The following is an 18,503-nucleotide window of genomic DNA, read 5'->3' as shown; positions in this document are numbered from 1 at the left end:
CCCCGGCCTCCGGGCTGCAGCGGCGCGGAGCTGGGGCGCGCGGAGCTGGGGCGCGCGTCCGGCCCGGCTGCGGACCCGGGTGGGTATCGGGCCGGGCGGGGCGCGGGGCGCGGGGCGGGGGCGCGCGGGCGCGAGGGCCGCAGCCGGGCGGAGGCCCGGGCGCTGCTCCGGAGGGGCGGGCGCGGCGCGGGGGCTCCTCAGGCCCCGGGCCCCCTCCGGCCCCCTCCGCGGGGCGGGGTCCCGGGCGGGGGCGGCCTCGCCGGGGAGGCCGGGGCTCGCCGGTCGGGAGCCGCGGGCCGAGAACTCGCGGTCTTTGTCTGGCTGCTGCGCGGAGCACGCGGATGAGGACTCGCGGGGGGTCGCGCGGGCCAGCGTGGGCCCCCCAAGTGCGCTCTGCACCCCAGCAGCCGCACCCTCTGCGCGCCCGGCCTGGGGGGGCCGGCTGGTAGAGCCGCGGGCCCCCCAACTCACTTCCTCTAGGCCCGGCCGCTCCCCTGGCTCTTTACTTTAAAAAAAAGAAAAAACCAGAAAGAGAAAAAGGCGACTTACGCTTCTAAATATAACCCGAGGAGCCGCCCCCCTGAATCTTGAAACCCTGTCACCCCGCCCCGCCGGGCCGGGTCAGGGGCCACCATCTAGCCCCGATCCTGCCTGGTGTCGCCGCTGCCGGCCACGTGGGCCCTTCCCTGGCCGAGGGGGCGAGGGGGGCCCTTCTGGAGAGTGGCGGATGGCGCTTGTGCCCCCCAGGTGGGGCTGTGGGGGGCACCGATTGATCAGGGATCGTGAAAGCATCTGCGTGTGCCTTCTGGAAGCTCCCCGCTGGGGACGTCGGCGTGGAAATTGGTCAGTGAAGGTGAGACCCTCTGAACCCGAGACTTTGGGGAGAAACACGGTGAGGCGGGCAGCGCCCGTTAGTCTGGCTGTCCAGCCCAGAACAGCTGCTGGGGCTGTGTCCTGCTGGACGCGGCGGTGCTGGTGCCGGTGCTCCGGGCCGGGGGTCTCGCACACCCTGAGGTCCTCGCGGGTGTGCCCGTAACGCTGCCCCAGCGCGGTTGTGTAAATACGTGTGCTGATCCGCCGGCACGCAGCCCGGGCGGACTGTGTCCATTTCACAGACGTGAACTCGGAGAAGGGGTTGCCCGAGCACACGCAGTGGGGGGTCAGGTCCTGCTGGTCCAGCCCTGGAAAGCCGCTGTGCCACCTGCCTCCCCTGCACTGGCCCCCCACTCACATGCACCCCCTCCCCCCCACCGGCTGTCGTCCCGTGCACTAGCACGGCCGGGTCCGCAGAGCCGCCCGCGCTCGCCCAGCCCCGCTGGCCACGGTATGGCTCACTCCCCCTGCCTCGGTTTCCCCGCCTGTAAGAAGGAGCCACCCGCCCCCTCGCTGCGCAGGTTGTCAGAAGCAGCTGGTGCCCGGCACACCCTCGGCTCTTGTCACTTTTCCTAATTACGAATAAAATAAAAGCCTTTGGAATTTCTGCACGTAGCTAGATTGGTGAAAACGCGCTGGGTCGGTTTTCGCTTCCAGGCGTGTGGCTGGCCAGGTGGGCGCCGCCCCGGTGAACGTGCCGCCAGGTGTGTTTGCACTTTTGTCTTGGTGACTTTGGGTCCCTGCCTGCCGTTCCAGGGACACCACCCCGTTGCCTGGCAGCACAGATCTCCAGTAGAGAGATGAGCAGGTCCACCCCTTCCGGCGGAGGGACCCTGAGTTTTTCACTGACCTGACTCCCCGCTGGAAAGACCGGTTGGTTGGATTTGCGGGCCGTGCGCTGTTGCACCACAGGCGTCCGTTGTGCTGTACCGCAGGTGCCGCGTTGTGTTGTAGCGTGGGCCTGCGTCGTGTCGTGGGCCTCGGGGGTACATTGTATTATTCTGATGGTGCTGGTGAGGCCAAGGCGGAGACCACTGAACCCAATGTGCACCCCTCCCCGCTGGGGAATACAGGGCATCCCCCCAGTCTGCCCATGCGCACGCGCGCCAGCCCTGGGCCGGGTGGTGCTGTTGGGCCTGTGCGTCCCCATGGCTGCCCGTCAGGGTCACAGCTCGGAGCCGAGAGCATGTCCTTCCCTCCCGAGCTCACGGGGGTCCCCAAGCGGGAAGACAGCCTCTGCAGTCTCGGTGGCCGCAGCGCCAGGGAAGGGCCCTGAAAGGCACCCCCGTCTGGCTAGCCTGGGTGGCGAGTCCTCCGGGCCTGTGTGGGGTGGCGCGCGAACCGCGGGCACCGTGGTCTTTGGGACCCGGCTGCAGTCAAAGCCCACAGGGCGCGGGCGCAAGCTGCTGTTACCATCCTTTTCACCGCAAAGTCGGGGTTTCCGTGAAGACCAGGTGGGCGTTGGGTTCCGGGCAGGTGGAGGGAACTGTGCTTCCCGGTGCTGCAGCAGGTGTCTGCGGTCTGGCTGGTGTCCTATGTGGCATCGCCGTGCCCACTCGATTTTGTTCATCGGGCCGAGGGCAAAGCCGATGGACTGGGGTTTGCCAGCCGCACACGGCAGCTCAGGCGGGGGTTGCCCCCGTGGGCTGCGTCCCGTCCGGCAGCGCCCCTGCGGAGGCAGCTGTCACGTGAACGTGGCCTGCAGGCCCGGGAGGTCTGTCCTGCCAATGCCTGGGGCAGGGCTCCATGGGACACCAAGTGGGTGACCCCAAAGCTGTCAGGGAGGGGCGCAGGTGGAGGGAGAGGGCAGGCTCAGGAGCTGCGAGCCCGCAGGGAGCAGCCCACCCACCCGCAGGGCCGGGCTGGTGGAGGGAACGCAAGCCCTGGCAGGGCCACAGGGACCCTCTCGCTCCAGCCGGTGGGCCTCGCACCCTCCGGGAGCTGCCCGCTGTCACCTGTGGCCATGACTGCCCCCGCCCCCAGCCAGTCCCAGGGACCCTGCCGGACAGGAGGGGCCTTGGAGCACGGAGCAGTCCCGGATGAGCCAGGCCGACGCCATACCTGGGCCCCAGAGCCCCAGAGCCGGCCGGGGTCCTGCAGGGTGGGCAAAGATGTGGGCCACTTGCTGCCACCGGCGGGCGCGGTCCTGGTCACCCCGCGGCAGGCACCGCCCTGCGGCCCCGCGTGACCCTGCGGGCTGAATGCGGGTGGTGAACAGGGGCAGGGAATGCGGGGTGACCCTGTTGGCCTGGGGTGCCTTGAAGCCCTGGATTTGGGGGTGTCTGTGGCAGGTGGGCTATGCCCCGCCCTCCCCATGGGAGGTGGCCTTGCCGGGTGCCTCGTCCGCCCCTTCCTCTCCTGACGGGCCGAGGGGCGGGGGGTCAACTCAGGTGCATGCTCCGCAGCTGGAGGACCGGCAGGACAGCCAGGGGAGGGCGCTGCCAGCCCGGGAGACGGAGGCTGCATTCACCACGATGAGGGTCCCCAGCCTTCCCCACTGGGGGGCACCATGGGACATGGGGTGAGGGGGCGGGACTCTCACAGCGGGGCCGGGCCTGGGGAGCAGGCCCCCGGGCCCACACACAGGGCCAGGAGCTTGATGGGCCCACAGGTAGAGTGGACAGGAGGCTGTGGGGTCCTGGCTGGGAGGGGGTGAGCCCCTGGACCACGGGCCTCGCCTCTCGATAAACAGAAGCCAAGCAGACATGGTGGGGAGGGAGGCGGCTGAGGGACTGGGGGTCCCGTCCCTGTGGCCCTAATGTGGGAGCCTGGACCTGCTGGGTCTCAGGAGGGCAGGTGGCTGGACACTGTCCCCCATCCAGCGGCTGGCTGCTGGATGTGGCGCGTGAGCCGCGTTATCCATGGCGCTGCAGCCTCTCGGAGGCCTGCGTGTGGCGGGAGTGAGGACGCGCTTACCACACGTCCGTCACGCGTGCAGTGCGGGGACTGAGAGCCCGGGCCAGGCAAGTCTTGGGGTCCCAGCTGAGGGCTCCCCTCTTTAATCTTCCCAAAAGGCACCCCAGCTATAGTTGGGGTCCCTGTTCACATCAGACAAACAACTGAGCACGCCGTAGAGACCAGGAGTCGACGCCGTGGGGACCTAGAACAGAGAGGCCGCCAGTGCCCGGCTTTGTCCTGGGGATGGGCGTGTGAAGTGTAGAGGAAGTAAGAGGAAGCCAGGAAGGAAGGTCACGGCCAGTTTGCACAGAAGTTTAAAATGTTTGTTCTTCAAGATAATAAATGAAAAGACAAACACAGGTTCGGGAAAACACACGCAGTGGTGACGTCCGGACCATGATCTGGGCTCTGGAACGGGCGCTTCCGTGCTGGTTAGATTCCCGACGTCCAGCTCGCAGCCCTGCAGAGCGCGGCGCCTGGGCTAGCGCGGACGCCGGGTCCGGGCTGGACAACCTGAGCCGCGGCTTGGTCATTGGAAACCGGTTTCAGCTTCCAAACTGGCAGCGAGTCAAGCCCCCGGGCATGCCGGTGCCCTTGGGGCCCACTGGACGGCGGGCCAGGGTCTGAGTGCTCCTCCCCAGGAAGCGGACAAGGGTCCCGGAAGTCATCCTGGGGCGGTGAGGACAGACGGAGAGATGTGCGGAAACAGAGTTTATGGTTTAAATGGCCTCCGTGTCCTTGGGGTCTGCTGGCGGCGGTGGCTGACTTTCTTACGGGGCAACCCCGAGGGGCTGGTGGTGAGTCCTCACCTTCAGAAGCAGAGCAAGACCCCGAACCACACACGCAAAAGGGGCTTATTTGCATAGGGGGTGAGGAAGAGAGGGCGAGAGAAAAAAATGTGTTGGCCGGCACGTGGCCTGGTGTGAGCCGCCCGGCCCAGGTGTCTGCTGAGCAGAGCCCGGGCCTTTCGGGGGCGCCTGTGGCACAGGGTGGGGGTGTCGCCTTGCTCCCTGTCTTTCAGGTCCCCTGGCGGCTCCGCTCCGCCCCTGGCTCCCAGCAGCCCCGGCTCAGGAAGGGAGGGGAGTGTCACCTGCCGGCCGAGGGTGGGCCTCTGGAGACCCGGTTGGCGTCCTGTACCCACAGGTTGCGCCCACAGCTGTTAAGACACGGTCGGCGCAGCGGAGCTGAGAATTTGTTAGTAGCAAAACCTGTGGGTCTCCCAAGGCGGCCACGGCGAAGGCCCCGCACTGGGGTTTGAGCCGCAGACGCCGGTGGGTCTTGGTTCCGGAAGGTGAAGTCCGGGGAGCAGGGCTGCTTCCTTGTAGGCCGCGGAGGGGTCCCTGTCCCGGCCCCGCTTGCGGCAGGCGGCCCCACGTCCCGATGTTCCGGCTTCAACGGACCTGTGTGGGGACCGCCTTTTTGTAAAGGGCGCCGGCTGCCGGCTTAGCCCCCCGTGTCTGACTCGTCACCACGTGAGACTGTCAGGTGAGCTCGCGTTCTGACACACGGGGTGAGCGTTTCAACGCAGCAATTTGGGAGGACGAGATTCCGCCCCTAGCCCCGAGGAGACGGCATCTGTGGGGCCCTGTGGGTGGTGTCGGGCAGACTGGAGTCGGAGGAGGAGCACACGCCTTGAGTCGAGTCACCCGAGGCCGGGCAGTCTCTGCTCTTCTCAGCGTGCCTCATAGTTCAACATTAAAAAAGCTTGGAAAGGGGTCCCGGCCCCCACTTTAGTTTGGCAGAGCCCAGAGGTCGGGAGGGCTTGACTTAGGAGACGGGGGTCACAGAGGGACAAGCACCTAATACAGGAGCATCGCCTGAGAAGAGTAAATGTCTTTTACGTTTACCCAGACAAAGCCTCATTGTCATCTGGGAACAACTGTGGGGGGGCAGGTGGAGCCACATGGGACTTCCCGCTGGCCGGGGGTTGGGCTGGGGCTGGAGCCGGAACTCTGCCCCGGGAGCAAAGGTCTCCAGTTCTGGCCTTGCTGGGTGGCTGCTCCCTGTGGCTCCTCCCTTGTGGTTCCTCCCCCATGGCTCCTCCCCATGGCTCCTCCCCCATGGCTCCTCCCCATGGCTCCTCCCCCATGGCTGCTCCCTGTGGCTCCTCCCCATGGCTCCTCCCCATGGCTCCTCCCCCATGGCTCCTCCCTGTGGCACCTCCCCCGTGGCTCCTCCCTGTGGCTTCTCCACTGTGGCTCCTCCCTGAGGGCTTTGCTGCCCTGGACCTGTTCTGCCCCTGCAAGTTGAGCCTCTGGGTTGCACCCCCCCCACCCCCGACCTGCTGCGAGCTGCAGTTGGACCCCTGCAGTCTCCCAGCCCACTCCCTCGAATGCTCAGCCGGCCCAGCCCTGGGGTGTTTGGAATCCGGGGAGGGGTGCTGGCAGGGGGGCCTGGACAGTGGAACTGTGGAAGCGGGGGGGGGGGCAGGGAGGAGGGCAGCGCCCTCTGGGAGGTGCCTTGGCCCTGGTGCACCCCGGCTTTGGAGCCCTAAGTTTGCCCCCCTGGCTGCAAACGCTGCCCCACGGGGTTCGTGCTGCCGTGGCTCTGGGGGTGCAGGGGCAGGTTGATGTCCCACATGGAGGCGAACCTGCTCCTTCTGAACCTTATAACCGGACTCTGGGAAGCGTGCAGGCGCCGGGCCGGTGTTTCTCCCGGCAGCGCGGGTCCCAGCTCCTCCTCCCGGGGACCAGCAGTGTGGAGTTCTGACTCCAGGCTCACGGCTGGAAGAACTTCCTAGGTGCGGCCGCAGTGACTGCCGCCTCCTCCATGCAGGTGACAGCGGCCGTGTGTCCAGGGCTCTGGGGGAGTCCCCGTGAGAGTGTCCGGGGCGTGGCGAAGAATCCTGAGAGCGGTCGCAGCCCCCCAGGCGTCCCCCATTCTGTAAGCGCGTGAGCCGAGAATGGCTTTTGCGTTTTTGGAAAGCAGCTGGAAGGGGGTTTTGGTGACGTGGAAGCCTCGCGCAGGCTGAGTGCCAGGAGCGAAGCCTCTCTGAGCAGGCCGCCCCGTGGAGGTCGAGGGCCCCGGCAGCCTCGGGCGGGCTGGGCTGAGGCGCCCGTGAGGCTGGCTGGGGCCCGGTGGAGGCTTGGAGCCCTGTGGGCAGTGGTGCTGGGTTGCTCTGGGCCTGGGACGAAGCGCACAGAGGAGCGAACAGCCACGGAGGCAACTGGACATAGGCTGATGGCACGGGTAGGGCACCCCGAGACCGGGTGGGGGTCGCCAGCCCATCTTGGGCCCCCTGGTCTGGGCACAGCAAGGGACACTGAGGTCACCCTCCCTGCCGGGGACCAGGCGGTGCTGCTGAGTCAGCCGAGTCCCCGCCCCAGAGCCTGTCCAGGCGCCGCAGGTGAAGAGCCTGATTCAGGGAACCTCCCCCGTCAGCTCGGGATTTAGGGGGAAGCATGAGAGGTGCAGAGAGCTCGAGAACATTATGACATGCCCCGAGGCCTTCCGTCAACTGGCGATGGAGGGAATGTGGTGGTGACATGCAGGTGACTCAATTTACCACTTTAAACACTTGTCTCCGTGGCTCAGTGCGCCCCCGAGGCTGTGCGGGCGCCTCCCCCGAGTCTCCCGAGCTCTGCGGCCTCCACAGGAGGCCCTGTCCCCATGGGCCCCCAGGCCCTCTGGGGCCCCCGGCTCTTCTGGGGCTCCCCATGCCCTCCTGGGGCCACCCAGCCCCTCTGGGGCCCTCCCAGGAGTGGGGTCACCGTGCCCCTCCGTGACCGGCCCGAGGGCGGCATCCCCAGCGCCGCGCGTCGGGATCCCGCCCCGTGTCCTGGGCCCGCGTGCTGTCTGGGACGTTCCGGCTGCTGCTCCGTTCTCACGGGGCCACCCGGTACGTTGACTTCAAGTGTTTTTTTCCTTTCAGAGAGATGAGGTTGAAGTTCCTCTGGGGTCACCCAGTACCCCCAGCTCCCCATGACCTGGGGGCCCAGCCTGGCCCCAAGCGCCTCCATAGTCTGTGTCTGGGAAATGACCCCGCTCCCGTCACCCTTGTCCCATCGCACCCAGGGTCCTTGCTGCTCAGCAGACGGTGGGCCTGCCGCGCCCCGACCAGGTGGTCAGCAGGGATGGACAGCCGGGACGGTCGGCCGGGATGGTCAGCCGGGATGGCCAGCGGGGCGGTCAGCCGGGATGGTCAGCCAGGATGGTCAACAGGGTGGTCAGCCGGGATGGTCAGCAGGGCGGTCAGCAGGGTGGTCAGCAGAGCGGTCAGCCGGGATGGTCAGCCGCTGTCCGCTGTCATGTTTTCCAGTTCAGTCCGTGCAGGCGGCTCCTCCCACTGGGCTGTCCGGCTTCCAGGGGCCTCTGCCCGCCCCCCTCCCTGTGCCCTGAGGCACTCCCCGCACCCCAGTTGCAGGGCGTTTGCTGAGCTGGGGTCTGGCAGTGGGTGCCGTGGATGGGCACCCTGTCCTGCATGGAGCACCCCGCGAGGGAGCCGGGCGCCCCGAGTGCCCTTTCCCTGCGCTGCCCTTCCCCGCCGCTCCCACTAGCGTCCTGGAACCGCGTCGTTAGGCGTTTGCCCCTGAGACCTGGAGCCCCTTTCCATGCTTAGCAGGCCCAGGGCTCCGTTCTCTGGGGCGCTCCTGGGCCACAGCTCCTTTTGGGGTGAGTCTGAAGAAGTGCCGGTATATTCTGGGGGCCGGCGCTTTTGTCTCTAGTTATTCGGAACGAGTTGTGGGTGACTTCAGGCCCGTCGAGCGTTCCTGGGGACGCCCCTTCCAGCGGAGAGGCCCCGAGAGTGTGGCGACATCGGGGTGGGCATTCGGGTGACAAGGACACTTGGGGGGGCAGGGGACTTGGGAAGCACAGCAGAGCGGCGGGGAGGGTTGGGAGGGGGCGAGAGCGGGCAGAGCGGCCCCCCATGCCAGGTGCTCCCCGGGGGAGTTGGTGGTATCCGGACACGCGGCGGTGGTGCTGGGAAGGGGGTGCTGTGGCAGCGAGTGGGCGGCGGCCAGGGACATGCAAGCTGGACGCCCCGAGCACGACCTGGGCAGTGCCTGGGCAGGGAGCCTGGCCTGGCCTGGACGTGCCTGGTGCTGGCAGCCCCGCCCGGCGCTGGGGGCCGGTGCGGGGTGCAGGACCCGGCGCGGCGGGGGCAGGACCCGGGCGCAGCCGCATCACGCTTGGGCCCGGGTGCAGCTCCCTCTCTTCCTCCCGGCCAGGTCTGGACGCCCCGCCTGGGCCCTCGCCGCGGAGGATGGAAACACCCTCCTGGAGATGTCTCTGGGCCGCCTCCTCCGCCGGGCCTCCTCCAAAGCCTCGGACCTCCTGACCCTCGCCCCGGGTGGCGGCGGGCCCCCCTCCGTCCTGGACGGGGAGATCATCTACTCCAAGAACAATGTGTGCGTGCACCCGCCGGAGGGGCTGCAGGGGCTGGGGGAGCACCACCCAGGTGAGCCCTCGGAGGCACAAAGGGGGCGGGGGGCCGGGCCCCAGGCCTGGGGGGCAGGGACCCTGGTTGGGGCAGGGGCCCCCAGGTGTGGGAGGGGGAGAGGCAGCTGCCCTGGGCTAGAGCCGCCCGGCTCTAAGTGCGGGAAGAAACTCTCAGCTGCCCTGCAGGGTCGGGGCCAGAGCAGCTTCCTCTTCTGGGGTACCCTGTGTGCTGCGCGCTGAGGGGCCAGGCCCCCAGAATGCCGTGGGCGCCTGCTTCCCCTTCCAGCGCGGGTCGCTGACCGGCTATCCTCGGGCTGGACACAGAGGCCAGCCCCCGGGCCAGCGGGGAGCCCCAGCCCCCGGCAGGAACAGGGATGGTTGTGACACCCCCGGCCTGTGTGTCCTTTGTCACTTGTGTCAGTGACTCGCAGCGGATCCACGTAGTGTTTGATGGGATCTGCACGGTGACCTCACCAGCGTGGCCTGAGCCCCGGCAGCAGGAGGCAGCGCCTGGGGGCGGCTCCCCACAAGGCCAGCAGGGGAAGGGGGTGGCCCTGCTCTCCCATCTTCGCGTAGCCCCCGGTGCCCCAGTGGCGGCTGCCGGGACATGCTAAGTCGGGAATCAGCGCCCGCCCGGGGCCACTCGCTGTGCGCGGACGCCGTGTCAGGCCGAGCCGGGGCCGTGGCCAGGGGAGCACAGCTCACCTCCAGCCCGGCCTCCCGCCTCCCAGCTGTGCCCCACGGCCGCTCCTGCAGGCCCCGCAGCCGCAGAACCCCGGCCCTGGCTCCTGCCTGGGCCTTCCAGAGCAAAGACAGGCACCCCGGGCATCGGGACCCCAAATAGTCAGGTCCTGCGGTAGGAGAGGCCCGGAGAGGCCGGCACAAAGGGGGCCCTGTCCTCAGGAGGGGCCGTGCTGCCCTGGAGGCCAGTCCCTCGCCCTTCGGGGAGGTGGAAGCCTGGCGCCAGCCTTTGTCCCTCCTGACAGCTCAGCAGGGCCGCCACATCCCACTGCCCCCGGCCTGGGCTCCCCAGACGAGGAGGGAAAACTCTGAGGCCCCCACACAGTGTGGCAACAGGGTGAGGCTCTAAACTTGGGGAGCTCCTGTACTAGGAGAAGTGCCGAGGGCCCCTGCCCTGACCTGCTAGGCCTGTGGGCACAGGACACGCCCGCCTCCCCTTGCCCCGGCCCAGCTGTGCCCGCGGTGTGTCCACTGGAGGGCGGCTGTGTCTGTAGCCACGGCCAGCCCGGCCACATGGGCGGCCCCACGTCCCTCTGCACGGGTCGGGCCCTCACCCCCCGCCTTCCATCCCCCCCAGGCTACCTGTGCGTGTACATGGAGAAGGATGAGCTGCTGGGGGCCACCCTCATCCTCGCCTGGGTCCCCAACTCACGCATCCAGAGGCAGGACGAGGAGGCGCTGCGGTACATCACCCCCGAGAGCTCCCCGGTGCGCAAGGTGCCCCGACCGCGGGGCCGGCGTGCGCAGAGCTCGGGGGACCCACGCCAGCCCTCCCCCACGGAGCTGAGGCCCGCCCCGGGCCCCGGGGACGAGGACATCCTGGCGGTGGCCCAGAGCGCCGGGGACGCCGGGCGCGCGAGCCCCTCCCTGCACGCCGGGGAGAAGCCGGCCCAGGGCCTGGGTGCGGACTGCGGCCTCCCGGCCTCTCAGCCGGCACACGGCGACCCGGGCGTCCCGTCCGCGGTCAGCCCCCAGGACGGGCCGGAGGAGGGGCGGGAGCCAAGGCCCGAGGCGGGCGAGGAGCACGGCTCCCTGGGGCTGTCGGCCGAGGGCGCCAGCAGGGACAGCTCCTTCGACTCGGACTCGGACGCCTTCTCGTCGCCCCTGTGCCTCTCGCCCATCAGCGCGGCGCTGGCGGAGAGCAGCGGCTCCGTGTTCCTGGAGGGCGAGAGCGGGTGAGTCCGGCCCCGTCCCAGCGCCGCGGCGGGGTCCCCGAGCCTGAGCCGGCCGAGTGGGCAGTGGAGGAGACGCAGCGGGCCCTGCCCCTCCTTCCTCTCCCCCGTGGGAGGCGCCCAGACCGAACCCCGCGAGCCACGTCCCCAGTGGGCCCGGGACTGCCCCTGTCCCACGGCCCCAGCACCCTCCAGGGGCCCCGGGAGGCCTCTGGCCCAAGGGGCAGGCCTGGTCCCCCGAGCCTCTGAGGCGGGCCCTGCTCCCAAGCCCGCAGGCCACCCAACCTCATCACCTTGCACCCTTAGCTGCAGGGCTGGGGCATGGCCCAGGGGCTTGCACCCTGCGTTCTGGGGGCCCCAGGGAGCCCCCGCAGCAGAGGCCGGAGGCGGGAACTGCAGGGGAGGTGGCGGCAGCTTCCATGGGGCCGTGAAGCCTCGCAGAGATGGGCGTGCTCGTGCCAGGCCGCAGGGGCCCCTCGGAGCCCTGGTCCTTGCTCCTTGTGGTGTCCGGTGGACAGCAGGGCTGGGAGTAAGCGCCGTCGGGGCCAGGCACGGCATGGAGCTGCTGAGCCCGGCGAGCGCCGTGGGGGCAGCTGAGATTGGCCGGGCGCCACGGGCCACCTGTTCTCGTGCTGCGCCCTCCGGTCAGCCCGCCGGGCAGCTCTGGTCCCTGTGTGCGGAGGGGACACAAGGTTCGGGGAGGGTCAGGAGCTTGCCCGCGACACTCGGCCAGTGCGCCAGCTGAGCCGGTCACCCCATCTGGGTCTGCACCAGGCCTCGGGCAGGGGAGGCCACATGGGCTGACCGAGGCCAGGGCCAGCGGGCAGCTGTGTCCGTGAGCTGGCCTCAGTGGGAAGGAATTGGAGATGAACTCTCCCCGGGGTGTCCTGCGACTCGGGGCTGGCCCTTAAGCCCAGGCTGAACTGACAACACTTGTCTCAAGGCGGCTGTGGCCGGTGGCGCCAGGGACCACCGGGCTCCTGGGCTGAGTGACCTCAAGTGCCAGCACGGGCTTGTCAGAGCTCCCCCTGCTGGTGCCACCCGCCAGCGCAGCCAGATCCGGGCTAGCACCCGGTCAGGGGGGAGGGCGGGTGCCCGGCACCCCCGGCAGGCAGAGGGCGTCCGTGGACAGGCGTCAGCACCCCGTCTTCACTCTGCCCTCCCCAGGCCAGGGCTGTGGCAGAAGCAGGGCCAGCACCTGCTCCCCCTGTCCAGCCGCCCTCTCGTGAAGGCGCCTGGTGTTCAGGACTTAGGAGACCTGGTTGGCGTGAGCCTGGGGCACCTCCGTTTCCTCGTTTGTAAGTTGGGGACGGCAATGTCCCCTTTGTGGGGTCCCCCTGAGAACCCCCTGGTGGCCCCTCTTCCTCTCCTCGGTTGGCTGCCCTCCAACCTGGGCCCGAGACCTCAGGGGACGGTTGATGAAGCCCAGCGCCCAGGCAGCTCCAGGCCTTCTTGCCCCAGGGGGTTCCGGCCCGGGGACGCTCGGCGAGGTCGGGGGCGTTTCTGTCACCGCTGAGGGTGGGTGTGAGTGGCGTCTGGTGGGTGGAGACTGAGAACCCTCCTAGAGGCCCCGATGGCCTCGGCCAGGCGCCGGCCTAAGCAGCGGAGCCGTTGAAATGCTCCTGACGCCCACACACTGTCCCCGCCGCCCCGCGCCCGGCTCGGGGGGCCCCGCCACCGCCGCCCGGCTCACAGCTCAGGCCTCTGCGCGTTCACGTCATGCTCCCACCACCGCCACCATCTGTGCCGAGACTTTTCCATCGCCCCAAAGACACCTGTCCCGTGAGCAGTGGCCCCCGCCGGCCCCGCCCCGCCGACCCGCTCCCTGTCCAAGGACGTCAACTGTGGGCGCCCGGTGTGTGGGCCCGGGGACCCCCTGGCGTCGCCTCCCAAGGCCCAGCTGCCCTCGGGGCTCAGCTCCTGTACGAGTGACTAGACCCCCTCACACACCCTGCCGGGACGTGGACTGGGTGCGCGTTTGCATCCACGTGGGCCTTTCCACCTCCCGAGTGCGCGCCCCACCTGCCGCTAGTTCGGGGTCACCCAAGGGCCTGGTGGCTGAGGATCCTGGTCTGTGGTCTCCCCAACCCGTGCGCCCCACACCGTGCAGCTCTAGTTCTCCCCCGTGAGCCCTGCACCCCGCAGCTCCAGGTCCCCCCCAGCCCCGCACCCCGCAGCTCCGGGGCTTCCGGGCCCCCTGGGAGCGAGGCAGGGCGGGCGTGGGCTTGGCAGGCGGCTGGTCCCTGAGTTGTTTGCCGGCGGCTTTGCTGCCAGGGCACCGCGGTCCCTGCCTCTCCCAGCCCCGGTCCCGGCACAGGCAGGGCCGCTCCCCGCCGTCCCGCCCCAGCGCAGGAGAGGCCAGAAGTCCTGCGTGCAGTTCTGGACGCCGCAGAACAGTTGTTCCCCGTCCAGCGGCCCAGGAGGGCATCCCGGGCAGCTTTGACAAGTCCAGCGGCCCAGCGCCCCGAGACACATTACCCCGGGTCACTGTAGGGGCTGGGCCTGGCCAGGGTGACCCTCTGGGGCTGAGACCGCTGCGTGGGCCTCGTGCCTCGGGCAGAGAGGGCCTCTGTGCCCAGGCGCCCCGGGCACCCTGGCTGGACCAGGAGCCTCGCAGGGTGGCCTGGCTCTGAGGCCCTGCCGCCCTGCAGCTGCCTGGGGGCCCCCGGTTCTGAATGTGCCCGGGAGCTGCCCCCCGGGGCGGAGGCAGGCTGGCTCACGGGGCCCCTCTAGCGGCAGACCCGGGGAACTGCACACGGAGGCTGCGCACCGGGCCTGGGAGGGGGAGGGGCCCGCCCCAGCCCCCAGCACCGGCGGCCCGGTGGTCCCAAGGGCTGGCTGGTCAGAACCTGACCGTGTCCATGTGTGCGCTGCCCTGGGGTCTGGCTAGGCCAGTTGCCATCTCAGCGCCCAGCCCTTGCCCCAGCACAGCCGCGGCCAGCAAGCCTTGACCGCGTGAGCCTTTAACGACCGCTGGGGAAGGTGGGCAGAGGCCCGCTGCTGACTGGCCGCCGCTGACTGGCCGCTGCTGACTGGCCGCTGCTGACTGGCCGCCGCTGACGGGCCGCCGCTGACGGGCCGCCGTGGACCCGCTTCCGCCCCAAGAGTCTGAGTTCACGTGCAGGGCTGGGGTCTGTGGCTCTTCATCCTGAGCCTTCCACAGTGCCAGGAATCGAGGCTGTGTTTGGGGTGGAGATGAGTGACGGCCAGGCCCGGCCCTGGGGATCCCGTCCCTGGTTTCTGTCCCAAAGGTACGGCCAGTGTGAAGGGCGAGCAGGCGAGGGGTCACGTGACAGGCCCCGCAGCAGGCCACCCTCGGGCCGAGCGCCGGCCACATGAGGGAAGAGCTGCCCCCACCCCGAACATCCCCTTGGAACGTGTCCTGAGGAATCATCTGAATCACCTGGGAAAGCCGTGCGCAGAGGCGTCCGCCAAGGGGGCCTTTTTGGCAGGGGGTGGGGCGGCAGAGAGCCCCCCGGAAACAGGAGGGGATGGAGTCTGTGGCGGGGTCGTATAGACGAGGGTGCACTCGGCTCTTCCCTGGTTTCCTGCTCCCTGGTGGGGAGGGCTGGGGTGGGCACTGGGGGGCTGGCAGGTAGAGGCAGCCCCCGGAAACACCCTAGCAGTCGGGAGGGGGCGCAGGGAGGGAGGGGTCCCAGCTGGGAGCAGCCAGGTGAGGTCCCAGGGCCTGGGGTCTTGCCGGGGCCATCCCAGTGCAGCTCCAGTGGTGGCGGTGGGGGTGGAGTGGGGGTGCTGGGGCTGCCGCCACCCAGGAGAGTAGGGGCTGGGGGCCGTGAGCGGAGCTGCTGAGACCCGAGTGGCCTGGTGGGACCAGGGTGGCCGGAAATTGTCGGAGGGGGTGGAGGGAGCTAGGTGGGGGCCTCCGCGCCCCTCCGTACTTCAGGAAGATCCCCAAGCCGGGTCCTGGGCCAGCGGGTGCCCAGACACCCCGGATGCCCCGGGAGCCCCCGCCTCGCCCTGCCTGGGCCCCCAGCGGAGCCTGGCAGTCGGGAAGCTGGCAGCTTCCAAAGATCTGTTGTTTGGGTTTGTTTGTGCTTCTGTAACCGGGAGCTGAGATTTATTTCTTTAAAACACCCCGTCTCCCGACGCCCTGCAATCTGTTCCTGTCCGCCAAGGCTTGTCTGGTCTCCTTGCAGCACCCGGCGGGCTCTGCAGAGGCTTCTCCCCCGTGCCCCCACCTGCGTCAGGGTGATGGGCACCAGCTGCTCCCTGCGCCTGGTGCCTGAGACCCAGGGTCAGTGGGAAGCTCCGGGGATGGGCAGCCGGCAGACCTGAGCCCCGTGGGCTGGTCTCAGCCTCAGGGCGACTGGATATGGCAGGACACTGCTCTGCCCGGGCCTCGGTGCCAGGCGGTGCCCGGGAGGCAGCCCCCTGCCTGCCCCAGCTCCGGGGTCCACCAGCAGGCTGCCGGCTCCAGGAGCTCAGAGGGGCTGCCGGGGAAGGCAGGCCTGGTCCCCACAGGCCCGGCCCTTGGCAGGGGCGCCTGTTTAGTGTTCTCTGGCCAGCCCTTTCCTTTGTCCTGATAGTTGGGGGCTTCTCGGAGGAGATCCGGAGAGCTCCTGATGTAGGGGTCCGGCAGCCAGGACCCCTCGCTGGCTGGAGCAGGGGTTCTGAAAGTCACCTGCCAGGTGTCCCCCACGGAGGCCAGATTGCCCCCACAGGCCTGGCCGGGCGGGTGGCCCTGAACTAATGCTGCTATTGCTGACCCAAAGGGCTGGCCTCGGCCTGTGAAAGCGGCCAAGATGGGGAGGACAACATGCCCTGACCTCCTAGAAAGCGAAGAGAGGCGGCTGGGGCCAGGGAGAGGCAGGGCGCCCGCTGCAGGAGGGCTCTGGCCTCTCCGCTTGCCAAGCTCCGCAGCCCCCCGGGGCCGTGATGCAACCCGAGCTGCGGTTGCAGGGTGTCTAGGGAGGCCCTGGGGGCGTGTGGCACCAGCAACCCGGGGCTGCCCTGGGGAGCAGGCGCTTGAGGCCGCCCACTCTTGCATCAGCAGCCCTGGCGGGCCCTGCAGACCCAGGCCCACGCAGCTGCAGAAGCCGTGCCGAGGTCAGCAGGGGTGGCGCCTCCCACACGGGGTACGCCCAGCGGACACCTGGCTGCCGCAATGTCACCCAGCACCTGATGAAATCCCCCAGGCGGGGCAGGGACTGTCCGTCGGGGCAGCGTCCCTGTCCTCTGCCTGCTCTGTCTCCCAACCGTTCTTCCCAGAGTCAGCAGAAAAGGCGTTTCACCAAAGGCCGCCTGACACCTGTGGAGGGCGCGGTCAGAGGCTCCGGGCGGCCCCACCTGCACGCAGGAGGCGGCTTCCCAGCGTCAAGGGCAGCGTGGGCCCCCAGCCCTGGGCCAGGCCACCTGTGAGCTCTGGTGGGCGTGGCCTGGCCTGGGGTCAGCTGGCCGCGTAGCAGGCCTGGCCTCCCCGGCAGCAGGCATGGCAGACGGCTCTGGGTCCCGAGCCCTGGGTCACAGCCCAGCTCGCACGGCCTCGTGCCCCCAAAGGCTCTCCCTGGTTGTCCTGCCCCTTCGGGTGGTGGGGAAGTGACCGCAGGGGCCCAGGGATTGTCTTGGTTGGCCTGGCATCGCTGGGTCCCCAGAAGAGGAGGGACTGGCCCCCCATGGGGCGGCACACCCACCTCTGTCACATGGTGTTGGGTGGCTCTCCCATGGGTGTGGCCCCTCTGGAGAGGATGGACCATTCCTGGGGGCTTCGGAGCCAGAAAGGGGTGCTGGGGGGTACCTGCCCCTGTCGGGGTACCCTGGGCGCTGCCTGGGGGTCACTGGAGGGGTAGGGGCCAAGAGACCCGGTGCCCAGCAAGGGGGTGTCTGGACCCCGCTCTCCGGGCCCCGGCGGCGGCGGGCAGAGCCGGGATGGCAGAGGCATGGGGGAGCCGTCTCGCCTCTGTAAATATTTAAACGCCGGGAGGATTATTTTTGGAGCCGCGCTCTCCCCGAGCCTGGCCGGCTGCCGCGGAGAGTGTCGAGTGACCGCAGGCCCCGGGCCCCCCGTGCTGCTCGACGGCTCTGCTTCATTGGGGTCGCGCCCCCCTGTGAGCACTTGGACAGCCGGCTCCTGACTTTCACTTTTGGGGTCGGCCGTGTGGCCCTTGTGTCTGGGAAGCTTTCCTCAAGGTCGTTAAAGTGACGGTTTCGAGCTCGCAAACCGCAAGCCATGAAGTGAGGGGCCAGAGCTCGGCCAGGTGCCGGGGCCGCCCCGCCCGGCCCGCCTGGGGTGAAAGGCGCATTGTGCGCCCGAGCCCGGGGGCCCCCAGAGAGGCGTCTGTGTGGGCCACTGGCGGACTGCGGCCGAGCGGGCTTCCCGGCCAGTGGCAGCAAGGGGCACCAAGTCCATTCGAGCCAGCCCCGAGAGCAGGCCCAGCGGGGGCCTGGCGTCCTGGCCCCCCAGGCGGAGGGGGACACAGACCTGCCCTTTGGAGCTCGGCGTCCCAAGAAGTGGCCCTGGGCTGGGGCGCCGCGTGCCCCACAGACAGCAGGCTTCCCCCGGGTCAGCTTCCCCTGCAGCAGCCTGCCCCACGGGGCGCTCCTCCGCGTCCACAAAGGGCAGAAGACCCCGCGGTCCTGGCCCGACTGCCCCACTCCCACACCCCCAGCTGATGGGCGCACCCTCCCTGGCCCGGGCGTGGCTGGCCGCCCTCACTGGCCACCGAGTCCCGGGGCTGGCCTGTGCTGGGTGCTGAGTCAGCCCCAGCAGGCCCTCGGCACTGGGCCCCCCACCGGGTGTCCTGCCTCCCTTCTCAGCTGGCCTCCACTCCCACTGACCTCGTCTCCTTTCTGGGTGTCCGGAGGGTGGAGATGGTTGTCAGGAGATCCCCCTCCCGCGTGGGGCCCAGCAGGCCTCCCCAAAACCAGACAGCCTCTAAGCCGGCCTGGCTTCTGGGCCCAGTGCAGGGACTTACTGAGGTCACCCCCGGGGGTGGGCTGGGCCAGCGGACACGGCCTGCCCCCCTGTCCTCGCGCCCGGGCTGACACGCTCGCCTCCAGCACAGCCCAAGGTGCCAAGGGTAGCTTTGTCTGGAATCCACTTCTCTGGGCCCTGCTTTAAAATCGTACGTGATTGTCACACAGACAACGCGTGGTCAGTGCAGGAGGCCAGAAATAACCCCCCCCAGGGGCTGGCCAGGGACTGAGACCAGGCAGACAGTCACCCGTCCACAGTGACCCCAAAGCAGGGGCGCCTCCTGCGTCCGCGGGCAGGTGGAGAAACAGAATGTGGAAGAGATTTCGGCCTCAGCAAGGAGAGCCCCCAGAGGCTGCGGTGTGACGGCGCCGAGGCCCTTATCCTGGGTCAACCGCCGGTCCAGACACGCAGTCCCCGGCCCTGCTCCACAGGGACCCAGAGGGACGGCCCGTGGCGGGGCCGGAGTGGGGCTCTGTGGACAGGGTCCTGGGGGTGGGGGCATGGGA

General features: G+C 69.2%; 1 protein-coding gene across 3 annotated transcripts in view; it reads left to right on the top strand.

The window, feature by feature from the left end:
• The first annotated feature begins 51 nt into the window (after positions 1-51).
• TBC1D16 (TBC1 domain family member 16) overlaps positions 52-18,503 on the top strand; it is a 36,489-nt gene continuing 18,037 nt past the window's right edge. For 2 of the 3 annotated variants that reach the window (XM_037492376.1, XM_037492374.1), the window contains exons 1-3: positions 52-79; positions 8,940-9,169; positions 10,469-11,066. In XM_037492376.1, coding sequence (XP_037348273.1) covers positions 8,995-9,169; positions 10,469-11,066 — 773 coding nt within the window. In that variant the 5' untranslated portion in view covers positions 52-79; positions 8,940-8,994. Of the gene's footprint in view, positions 80-433; positions 854-8,939; positions 9,170-10,468; positions 11,067-18,503 lie in introns of those variants that run through there. The other variant, XM_037492375.1, reaches the window with a different exon arrangement.

This window comes from Talpa occidentalis, unplaced genomic scaffold (assembly GCF_014898055.3).
Source record: "Talpa occidentalis isolate TD23 unplaced genomic scaffold, MPIMG_talOcc4v2.1 talOcc4.7, whole genome shotgun sequence".
Classification (NCBI taxonomy): Eukaryota; Metazoa; Chordata; class Mammalia; order Eulipotyphla; family Talpidae; genus Talpa; species Talpa occidentalis.
This window is presented reverse-complemented; position numbering and strand designations above follow the sequence as displayed.